The sequence below is a fragment of the Oryzias latipes genome, chromosome 1 (genome assembly GCF_002234675.1).
Source record: "Oryzias latipes chromosome 1, ASM223467v1".
NCBI classification, from domain to species: Eukaryota; Metazoa; Chordata; class Actinopteri; order Beloniformes; family Adrianichthyidae; genus Oryzias; species Oryzias latipes.
In genome coordinates, this window is record NC_019859.2 from 28,542,680 (window position 1) to 28,554,625 (window position 11,946).

At 45.8% G+C, this 11,946-nt stretch overlaps 1 protein-coding gene and 1 long non-coding RNA gene across 2 annotated transcripts in view; one reads left to right on the forward strand and one right to left on the reverse strand.

The window, feature by feature from the left end:
* Window positions 1–3,984, forward strand: part of pkd1 (polycystin 1, transient receptor potential channel interacting) — a gene marked incomplete at its 5' end in the record, with an annotated part of 42,874 nt that extends 38,890 nt beyond the window's left edge. The window contains 3 exon segments of the mRNA NM_001136513.1: window positions 1,540–1,674; window positions 2,437–2,760; window positions 2,833–3,984. Coding sequence (NP_001129985.1) covers window positions 1,540–1,674; window positions 2,437–2,760; window positions 2,833–3,801 — 1,428 coding nt within the window.
* Window positions 3,985–10,355: 6,371 nt separating this feature from the next.
* On the reverse strand, window positions 10,356–11,457 carry LOC110015955. The gene is made up of 3 exons (XR_002291218.2): window positions 11,272–11,457; window positions 11,092–11,204; window positions 10,356–11,022 (listed from the first exon to the last, which is right to left on the reverse strand). It is a non-coding gene; the product is annotated as an uncharacterized LOC110015955 (long non-coding RNA).
* Window positions 11,458–11,946: the final 489 nt, after the last annotated feature.

Sequence of the window (11,946 nt, forward strand, 5' to 3'; positions counted from 1 at the left end):
CTAAGGACGTCTTTCTCCATTGAGAGGGAGAAACTCATTAAACTAAAGGGAACATAAGGAAAATAAAAGAGTAAGGCCAAACATGGTTTCCAATTTTTGTTTATTTTAAAAAACATGGGAGAAAGTGGAAAAAATGAAAGTATTTGAAAACTACAGTTTAGGCCTAAAAGAGTTATTTTTATGATCATTTTCACAGACAATATTTCATAAAACTGATTAAAGCACCAGAATTTGAAGTTGGAAAAATACCAGAAATAGTTACTGAGGGTCAAAATTAAATGTGTGCTGAACACATCTGTACTTTTGATTTGATTTGATTTGAAATGGTTTATTTCAAGCAATCAAATAGAAATAATACGCAAAAACAATACAATCATCAGTTATACATTCATACAATAACTAATCAAACATAGGATAATTAGACATAATAATAAATATTGCTTGAAAGGGAGTGGAAGGAAGCAAATTTATATAATCCCACCCCGTTTTACCGTTACCATTTTATTACATGATTTATCATTATCAGGTTCCTAGCTTTTATCAGACAGGAATAAGAATCTTGAAGTATCAATAAAGCACATGACAAAGATGAATTACTTAAATTATTTTTTTTTAAAATAACTTTTAGAAATCAACATGGCAATGAAGAATCCAAAATATATGCAAATAATGTTACTTATAAAAGTCATTGATATGATTAAAAAATAATACTATATCAGTAAAATAGACATAACACTGTTTCAGAAAATTTTCATAGCAAATTTTGATCAAGTATCAAAAGTTAGAAATATGTGCAAAATTATGTTGCATTAAGAAAAATCATAAATCAACTTCTCAATTTTTTGGAGCTAGTGAAGTAGTGAAGTGAAGTGAAGTAGTGAAGTAGAAGTCAATCAATTTAACCATTTTTAATAATTGATTAATCATTTTTTTATTATTTTGTTTTTAAATTATTTTTTTATAATAAAGTAATGTTGTAAGGGAAAATAAAAAGGGTCCATAATATGTCGAATGACCAAGGTTGGTATTTCTTCTTCTGCTGATTAACAGCCGTTCTTCTGGGTTTAAACAGAGTTTCTAGTTTTCTTCCATGTTATGTCTGCAGACATTAGATTAAGGTCCATTTCCTTCTTCAGCTGATATCAGCGACTTTAATTTGTTTACAGTATATATGAATAATTTATACACGAGAAGAGTGTTCTATCTATGTCTGTAAAAGAAATATTCTCTGTAGGACAAATATGTTCTTGTGTGTATTTTATATGCTGTTACCTGCTGTTGGATGGATGCAGGTTCACTAAACAGGACAGACGGGTTTGAGACACAAGAAATCTTTAAAAAACTGTAACATTTTAATAAAAAAAGCAGTAAATAAATGAAATAAAACAGAAATATGTTAAACTAAAACATGAAAAACTATAGAAACATGAAATTCACATTATAAAAACTGTATCAAAAACTGTAACATTGAAAATAGAGACGTGGTGTTGGGACATCTTCTAGACAGGCAGAAGTTAATGTGTCCCCCCCCTCTATCAGGCATCCCATCAGCTGCGCTTCCTCAGAGAGTGGGCGGTGTTCGGCCGGGCTTTGCGCCACTCTGCCTTGGAGCTGCTGGCCATCTCCTCACTGCTGATGATGATGCTGCTGGCGTTTGCACACGTCGGACTCCTGGTGAGTGTCTGCATCTTTTATGAGCAAAAAACAACACAATTACCCGCCTTTCACTGTTGGCTGCCTGTTATGATTTAGAGGCCCGGCAGCCGAATTACCCCGAATTTACTCTGGTCTGTCTGCGGTGCGTCTCCTTTGCATTGTGTGAGGAGTCCGTCTCACGACCGCCAGTTCATCTAAATTGTTCCATCTCCAATCTGTCCCCCCTTCCCCCTAAATCCCGGAAGAGTGGTTTGTCCTGTCACCTCCGTGTTGAGTAGTTCATCCCGTTCTCTTCACTCATCCAACACTTAAACGATCAAACCTCATGCCCTGTCCTAACTGAGCACCTGTAAATGACAAATTTTCTGTCATAAATTATGAACCTTAACAATCAAACTTTAATCATTTGTAGTCGCTTCTATCCGCGCTATTCACATTCGCGTCAACGTCATACGCATCAAGTAAAGATGTCACTGGGGGGGGGGGGGGGGGGGGGGGTTGCACCGCTGCTTGGTGGACTTTGAACATTTGATTTCAACATTATAGCCAGTCTTGTCTACAAAGCTCTAGCTCCACCCGGATGGAGAAGGGGATGTAGTGATGATGTAAGAACAGCTTTTTTCCCTTCCTGGTGGGCTGTCAGAGCTGGGGGGGGGATGCCTTCATTGTTCTTGTTGCTATGAGGAGAGAAAAGTTGCATCTGCGAGTTTATTTGCGCTGACATCTGATCATTTCTAATGAAACCAATAAAATTGAAATAAAACTTGTTCTCGAATGCAGCTCCTTCACTCCGTTCTGGACGGGTACAGCAGTTTCCTGTCCACGTGTCTGTCTCTGCTGAGGGGGGGCAAGCACATCTTGCTGTGGCAGCACCCTGAACTGTCCATGAGTGGCCCCTCCTGCACGCCGGCGCTGCTGCTCCACATGGGCTTCTGCTTGTGTCGTCTGGTGCTGCTCTGGCTGCTGGTGTCAGTTCTGCTCAGGAATTACCGGCGCGCCCGGGCTGAGCTGTTCCGGCCCGCCGCAGACCTGCAAGACCACCAGATGGTGGAGCTGTTCCTGAGGAGGCTCAAGATGTGGATGGGGCTGAGCCGGACCAAAGAGGTACGCATCCTGTTGGGGGTTCGAGGGTCACAGGTTTCTGGATAAAAGCAATTTTTCTCTTTTGCTCTTCAGTTTCGCCACAAAGTCCATTTTGAAGGATTGGAGCTGCCCCCCTCTCGCTCATCCTCCACCAGTGACTGCAAGTCTCTATGCCTGCCTCCGTTGGACAGCCCAGACTGCCCCCCCACCCCAGACAGCGTTGACGCTAGTTCCGAAGCTTCATGGCGCTCCGCCTCCTCCAGTCCCTGCAACCTAACCGAAGCCCCAGGCATTACCCACAGTCTGATGGCAGGGTTAGGGGTCGGCTCAGCGGTTGTGGGAGGGGGCACCAGCTGGAGGGAGAGGGCAGAGACTGAGGCTTCTCTAAGGAGGCTTCTCCCAACGCTGGATGCCCTATTGCAGCAGCTGGACCGAGTCACCATGGCAACAGAGGACCTGTACCACTTCGAGTGTAAGCTGGAACGAGCACATCGGAAGAGGAGGGGGGCCAGGAGGAGACAAGAGGACAATCTGTCAGGGAGGGGGCAGGCAAGGTACAGCATGACTGGGGAGGGCTGGAGAGAGGAAAAGAGAGGGGGGCAGGAAAAGAAGGGCAAAGGCAAAATGACAGGAAGAAGTGAACCTTTCAGAGAGGGAGGGGCCACTGCAGCCAACCCCAAGAAGACTCCCGCAGCCACGCCTGTTCCTTTCATAAAGACCAAACCTGCCTCTGCTCACACCCCAATCGCCAGATCTGCAGTTGCCTCCCCACCATCCAAACCAGCTGTAGATAAATCCACACATACCACCCCCCCACCACCAGGAAATTCCTCATTTTCTCACTTGCCACCTAAAACAGCGATGTCCAGTCGTGTCCCCACCCTCTCCCCAACATCCACGCCTGGACCTGCTCCAGGTGTTGAAGACTTGGACCCCCCCACAGACCGAGAGGCCGTGCCCCAGTCAAATTTATTTAATCATCCCATTCACACCAGCACCCTCCCCACACGCAAAAGGAAACGGAAAGCCCCCCACCTCAAAAACAAAGTGCACCCGACCTAGATGGAGGGGATCTGACTTGGAAGGACTTTGAAATTGGGAACTTTTGGGGGGCGGGGGGTCTTGGGACAGCTGGTCTGGCCCTAACGTTCCTTAAATCCTCCCAATTACCCAGGGGAGGGCACATGTAGACTCTGGAGGTCTCCGTTCCACAGGGTGCTGGTTACCATAGAAACAAAACCTGGAGATCCCATGATTTCTCCAGGTCTCCAGGAGACTGAGCGGCATGCGCTGATGACAGGAGCTCAGGAAGGAGCTCAACCAGAGAAACCCCTGAAGCTGCCGTTTTCTGCCTTAAAACTGAGCTGGTTCTGGCCCCACAAAGACCTCAGTGTTTGACCTAGTTCCTGGATCTGGTCTGTTCCTGCATGAAGTCCATCTGAAGCAGATTTAAGCAGCACTTTGACTCTGAGTCCAGAAAGAAGCTGAGACAATGCTATAGTTCTGCATTTTGACTTTGTGATGCTGACTCAGCGGTTCTGTTGGTGCACTTTATTTTCTGAAGGATAAGACTCTGTATCTCCACAGCTCTCGCAGACCTTAATGTTTTTACTTATGTCTGTTTGGACTTTCATTTTGTCAACATGCGCACTTCCTGTGTCCAGAAGGTAGATCTCAGGGACCCCCCCCCCCCCTCTTTTCCGCAAACCCTGAAAATAGTGGAAACCAAAGGTGGTTCCTGCAAAGGACACGTCAGATAACTTACATAAGTCCAGTACATGCCTCTTGTTTAATAGAGCAACTTTTTTTTTTGTTTTTTTGTTGAGGAAATACTAATTTTGGACCCTTTGACACCCCCCCCCCCCACCAGACTCATCCTAGCTGATGTTTGTATATGTTTGCTGCTCAGATGTAGATGTTCTGCTCTTGTTGATGTGCTCTGCTCTTCAAAGCGCTCTCCGTGGTCCTGGATGATCCTCTGCTTGACAAAGTCAAATAAAGTTTGACAGCTGAACTCCGAAACGGCTAGGAAATCGTTCAGGATCTTGAGTTTCTGACTCCTTCATCAGATTTCTGATGCAGTGTCTTGAATCAGGGTTCAAAATAAAAATATGAAACCTATTAAAGATGTCTTCACAGCGTAATAATCTCCTCTTCATTCAGAGACAGAATACTCAAAAATAGTATAAGCCATGCTTCAAAATAATATTACCTGCGTAAAAGCTGGTCATCCAAAATATGCTTAACCCTTGTGTTATCCAAGGCACGTTAACGTTGGGAGTTGGGTCATCTAGACCCACTAGACAGTGCGCTAAACCTTTTTTCTTCAATGATTTCTGATCTGGTTTCTGATCTTCACTGGTGTCCACATGAAATCCTCTCCACCTTTATCCACCTTTGTCATGCTAGGGATAACACGTCAATGTAAGGATCGGGTCATCTGGACCCCATAGGATAGTACAAGGGTTAAGCAACTGGGCTTTAGAACCACTCAAACCAAAGAGTAATATTTAGAAAAATCAAACTAACATTCTGAACACAATCCCTCCAACACGCACACTTTAGAGAGTAACCAATTAATTTATGACGCATATTTTTGTTTTTACTTTTTTCTATGTGGGTTTTCAACATTTCAGTAGCGAATTTATGTATGTCCTGCTCAAATTCACGAGAAAGCAGCAGGTGAGGCAACAGTCACCTATACCCAGCGCGGTCGTGGCTAGTTTAACACCCCCCAAGCCTCCAATAACTCAAAGCCTGCATACATGCAAACACAAGAACAAAATTCATGGTTTATTTTATTTTGTTTATTTTTCTTTATTAATCATAAAAGTATATTGTATAGTTGAATTTGCAATTCAGATATAACATGGAAGTTATTTCACACTTATGTGAGAGCAGCAGAGAAGCTTAGATAAAATCCACCAATTAGCTAATTAAGAAAACATGTCCAATTACCTGCAAAGCTTCATTAGCCATGTGTCAAATGTTCCAAATTTTACTGCTCAGACAGTGAAATTGTTTTTTTTTTCTTCTAACTTGTCCTGTCCAACAGCTGGGCAGGCAGATGAGAGCTGACGGCCTCTTGTGTTGGACATATTTTACTTTAACAACAGGGGTTATTAATCTTCAGACAAACCAAAAGGTATGTCTGAATAAACCCCTTTTGTAATTGAGGCCAAACTTTATTAATTTCAATCATGTTTGAAAATCTTTGGTGTTGGCAACCCAATCTGCCACCCAGGCCAGGGCCAGCAGGACCGCCGTAAGGCCCCCAGAGCCAGAGAGCAGATAGGCACGGGGGAAAGAGAGCGCCGCCCCAGCCCAACCAGGAGAGCAGCCCCCCCGCCGCGCCGGGAGAGCCCAACGCAGGGCCCCACCCGAGAAGGGCGCCCACAGCCCCAGACGAGCAGCCCATCACCACCCAGGAGTTCTGGGCATCCCCCCGCCCCAACCCCAGGTACGAGCCAGGACCCCCCAAGGGAGACCTGCTCCGCACTCCAGGCAGCCACCCACCCGGCCCACAGTTGGTCCACGGAGGAGCAAGGCAGGGGCAAGCCGCCCCCGCCCAGGAGGGGAGCACCCTGGGGAAAAAAGGGGGACCACCAGGGGTGTTGTAAACTTGGCCCGACCAGGCTCGGCCACAGTTGGAAATTTGGCAGGGCCCAGCGCTCAGGGGCAAGGACCAGAACCCACCCCACAGGGACACAGACACCCCCGGCTAAGGTGTAATGTAAACACCCCCCCCCCCCCCCCCACACACACACACACACACGTGGAGAGAGCACCGCCGGGCCCAGGAAACCGGCACCCAGGTGACACGGCCGCCGTTGCCAAGGGCCCCGTACCCCCCACCAGGGAAGGGGTAGGGGACAGATGGTCCTAGGTCCCACCTTCCTTGCAAAATGTGTGTGTGTCAAAGGTGGGCCGGAATGTGTGTAATATTTGTGCTGATCCTTAGTATTTCTTTTGGTGTTGGGTGGTTTTGTATGTTGTGCTGTTTTGTTTAGTTTTTACTTTTGCATGCGGTTGAATTTTATTGGATCATGGACCTGATTACACACACCTGGACCTCATTGGGCAGAACCCCTCACCACTGCATAAATGGAACTCTGAGCAGTTGCCGGAGAAGGAAGCACCTGAGGCAGACGCACGCAGCGCAGTTGAAGCGTGCCGCAAGGAATGAAGCTCCGGTTGAGAGCCAAAGGAAGGCGGACCAGCTGATCGCCTTGAAGACGTAGCGGGAGCCGTGTGAGACGGGGGCGTCGACCGTGTGGAGGAACGCCGAGGCTGACCGAGAAGTTGCGTGTGGGACCTGAAGGCCTGACGATCGGTGCATAAAGGAAAGTCTGCTCTCCCGACCGGCCTGGATGCGTGTGGCTGATGTTTGTGTAACACCCTGAAGTTTTTTTCGTTTTTTGTGTGTTCGTTTCAGCCGCACAGACGCTGTTTTTTTTTTTTCCCCTCCACGGCCGGATTCAACGGTGGACTTCGGGGGGGCGCGGCTTTGGGACTGGACTCTTTTAGCTGGGACTTTTAATCAAACTTTTATGTCTTATTTTTTTACCAATTTACAGCTGTTTTTAGACTATTTATTAAATCCCTTTTTACATTTTTAATTGTTTCTAGTCATTTTTGCACAGTATTTTATCGAGCTGATTCAATCACCAGTGTGACATGTGCATGTATGTGGGTTTGTGAGGGTGTGTGTGTTTGTGTTGGAATGTATATTTTGAGGGGGGAGGGGTGTGTGAACTAAGGGGGGTGCAGTTAAAATTGGCGGGTAGGGGACTGAGGGGGACATCTCCTGATTACTCACAGTGATGTCCCCTCACCCTCCCCACCAAGGGGCCCTAAATGTCTAAGGTGCGGTTAAAATTGGCGGGTAGGGTGCTAGGAGGACGCTTGCTGGCAGTGATGTCTAAGCACCCCCCCCCCCCCTACCAAGGGCCCTACATGTCTAAGGTGCAAATAAAACCGAAAGAGGGGGGGCCCACTCCATACAGCAACCAAGTAAACCCCCCCCCCCCCCCCCCCCCCAAGGCGCATTGCAGGCTAAACCCCCCCCACCCCCTCACCTTAAGAGGTTATATGAGGAAGGGGGTAAGTTGGGGACTGCTGGTAGACTGTCCCCCCGGTGGTCAAACAGCTGTCCCCCCACCCCACCCCAGACCCCGCAGCCGAAGCGGATGACACCCAGAGCGACCGGGGGCCCCAAAAGGGTTGTCCCGTCCCCTCCCAGAGCCAGGGAAGGGCTGATCCCAGCCCCAGGTGTAGATGGGCAGCCCATCAAGTGCCGCTGCCCCCCCCCCCCCCAAGCAGGGCGCCCTGCCAACCCCCCCCAGCACAAGCAAAGGGACCAACCCCCCAAGCCAAGCCAGACCCCCCCCACCACCACCACCACCACCACGCACCCCCACACCCAAGCCCAGAGGACCACGCAGCGCCCCAGCCCGCCCCACCCAGGCACCAGACCCGACCCCCCCCCCCGACCAACGGAGCCCCCATCGCCCCCCACCGGGCACCGGAGGCCCCGACCCCCACCCCGAACCACGGCAGAAGGGCAAGGAGCAGCGACGACCAGGCCCCCCTGGAGTTAGCCATGGGAGACCAGAGAGACTGAATTCTTTCAAAGTTACTTGAACTTCCGGCTGACATTTTTTCCAAGCTGATATGATCAAGCAGCAGATTTCTGTGTTGACTTATATTTATATTTTTCTTGTTTTTCCAATTTATTAAAATAGTTTTTTTAGCAATTCAAAGAGTTATGAAAATGATAGAGCCTAATCCTCCTTCTAAATCGATGGCACTCATGTCACCAAGCACACAAAGTGACGGTGAAGCAGTGATTGAAACCTTAAGCCAGACTGATAGATCGGCACATACCTGCTGCCAGAGAGCCTGGACAGGTGTGCAGAACCACAGTGCGTGCATGTAACTGTCGGGTAGATTACTGTCACAGTGCTCGCAAATGTCTGAGTTACTGAAACCAATCTTGAACATCCTCTGTCCAGTGTAGTAAATTCTGTGTAGAGTTTTAAAATGGATTAGCTGCAGATTTGGACTTTTTGTCCGTTTAAAGGTGTTTAGACAGAGTTCTGACCAGAAGCTTTCATCTGTGCTGATGCTCAAATCTGCATCCCATTTTGTTGTTGGAAGTGAAATATTATCTAAATTACATAAAAGTTTGTATATTTTGGAGAGAGTTTTATTCATTGAGAAATTAATCATAGTGGTAACTACATCTGCTAGCTTTAAATCGTTGTCTCTGTATTTAAACTTTTTAGTAATACTTGATTTAAGTTGCTGATATTCCAAGAAGTTATTTATTCCATGTTTGTCTTGAAGTACCTGGGGAGTTATGAATTTTCTATCAATAATTATGTGCTCTAGTTGTGTTATGCCCCCTGCTTGCCAAGCTGGGAAGTGTATCATTTTTTTGTTTACAAGGATGTCTAGGTTGTTCCAGATGGGTGTCATTATGCACGTTTGAATTGACGATTTTGATATTTTGAGAAATTCCCACCAGGCTGTAAAAGTGGCGTTTATATTAATACTTTTGAAAAAACCCTGTTTAACTGTTTGGCTAATAAATATCTTCCACATAAAGCCTGTTCCAAGTCTAACCATGAGTTGGATTATTTGACCATTTTAAGATGTATTGTAATATATTTGCAAGAAAGTACTTGTGGAAGTCAGGTAATTCTAATCCTCTACAGCTTTTTGCATATTTTTGAAGTTTTTAGACTAATTCTTGCAGGTTTGTTGTTCCATAGAAAGCTTGATATGGATGAGTCTAATGTTTTGAACCATTTTAGTGGCGGTTGTGTGGGAATCATTGAGAAGAGATAACTTTAGGTAAGATTTTCATTTAACCGTGGCTACCTTGCCCATAAGGGACAGAGGCAGGTTGGTCCAGCGTGTTAGATCGTCCTGTATGTTTTTCAGTAATGGGGTGTAGTTTAGCTGCACCAGTTCTGATAGTTTGGGTGAGAAATTGATACCTTAATATTTGATATTTTCTGATTTGACTGGTATTGAGAGTCTTTGTTCCGCATTCCTGTTGAGTGGTAGTAAAAGACTTATTCCAATTAATGGAATAGTCTGATATGGAAGAGAATTCATTAATTATCATTGCTGTTTCATTTACAGAATGCAAATTCCTTAAAAACAGTAATATGTCATCTGCTTGGAGACTAATTTTATGATGGCTGTGTTTGGTTTTTATTCCTATAATGCTCTCATTCTGTCTTATTGCTGCAGCTAGAGGCTCAATAAATATAGCAAAAAGAGAAGGAGAGACTGGGCAACCCTGTCTGGTTCCTCTTCCAAGAAAAAACCTGTTGGAAGTCTGTTTATTAGTTCTAACTGATGCATTGGGGTTGTGATATAATCTTTTGATCCAATTGAAGGATTCTCCAAAACCAAACTTATGGAGGGCAGCAATAAGGAACTTCCAGTTTACTCTTGTCAAAAGCTTTTTCAGCATCCAGCGATAGTATGGTCATTTCCTGGTTTTTAATGGTGGCAAAGTCTATAATATTAACAAGTCTTCGGGGATTGTCATCCGAGTGTCTGCCTTTGATGAATCCAGTTTGGTCGAAGTGAATTATGTGTGGCAGCACGAGAAAACGGGTTGACAACGCCACCTGGGGCTGCTGAGCCCCAGGAAAAGATTTTAAAGTAAGGCAGGTGCAGGTCCTGCTCTAAACCAAGGCAGAGGATGTGGTTTTGTTTTAAAATATAATTTATTAGAATTCAGTTAAAAAAACAATGTTAAGAAACCTTTTAATAAAACAATCCTTGATAAAAGTCAGTTAAAAATGTTCTGGAGGAGCTTACCGAGGTGGCTAAAAACAGCATAAAAACAATGCAAACACCCTTTTGTGAATCACTGCACACGTGAGGGAAACCACACAGCACACTGGGACCCACCACCAGACACAGCAGTCCACCACCTCGGCCTCCCACCTCCTGAAACAAGAATAAAATTGACGATATCAATAAAAGACACACAATTAAAAGTAAAGGTTAAAAAGATGATTAGTGTTCCGGGGCGCTGGTGAGCCGCCCAACCACCGCCGATCAGCTGGTGGGAGTAGTCCACAGTCAGGTGAGATGCCACAGCAACGACGTCTCCGTGAGCTGGGCGTTCGCTCCAACCGGTTCCGTCGTGGCGGGGGTGGGACCCGGACAGAAATCACAATAAAAACAATAAAAGCAAAGCAGCAGCTTAAACCCCTATTTGCGGGGTGAGAAGGGCGTGCAGCCTCAAACACGTTCCTGAAGGAAAAGAAAAATAGTTTGAAGGAGCCTTAGTTGTATGTGCAGGTGGAAGCCAGTTAAACATACCGGTCACTGAGAGGAGGGCGGATCTAGGTAAACAGAGTCACGTCACGCTTGCAGATCATTGCCGCTACGTTGCAGATGCGCCAAAGTCTGGCCGGTTTCTTGTGTGCATGGAGCTGTGAACAAGTTTACTTGTCAGCTCCCACTCCCTATTCGGTTCAGAGAACTCAAAGTCCGGCTTACCTGCCTGTCAACCCCCGCTTTACTTCCCGATGCCTTGGATGTATGGCACAGCACAAATTCATGTCTGAACGAAGAGGAGGAGAGCTTTTAAAGCACCGCCACCAAATTAACACAAGTGTGTTCTGCTGCCTCACAATTAGTGGGCGTGTCCTACTTGCCACATATGTGAGGAGTGATTTTTTTCTATTCTCTGTGCTAGTGCTTTGCAGATGATTTTTACATCTGCATTGATTAGAGAAATGGGGCGATAGCTTGAAGGACTAGTGGGATCTTTGTCTGGTTTTAGAAGAAGGATTATGTTGGCTGAGTTCATGTTAGGTGGTAGTGATTGGCTTTCATTGATAAATGTGACCATTTTATAAAACGTTGGTGCCAGCTGTTCCCAGAATTCTTTATAAAACTCAGCAGGAAAGCCATCAGGCCCTGGTGCTTTACCATTAGGCATAAGTAACAGAGCTTCATGAAGTTCAGACAACGAGAGCGGAGAATCTAAGTTTGTGACTTGATCCTCATTTAACCTGGGTAGTTTTACATTATTAAGAAATGAGTCAATACTTCGCTCTGATGGATTGATCTGTGATGTGTACAAGTATGGTGGCAGTTTTCAAATGCTTTGTTAATTTTGACCGGGTCCTGAGTGACATTTCCTGTTTGGTCCATAATAGAAGTGATTGT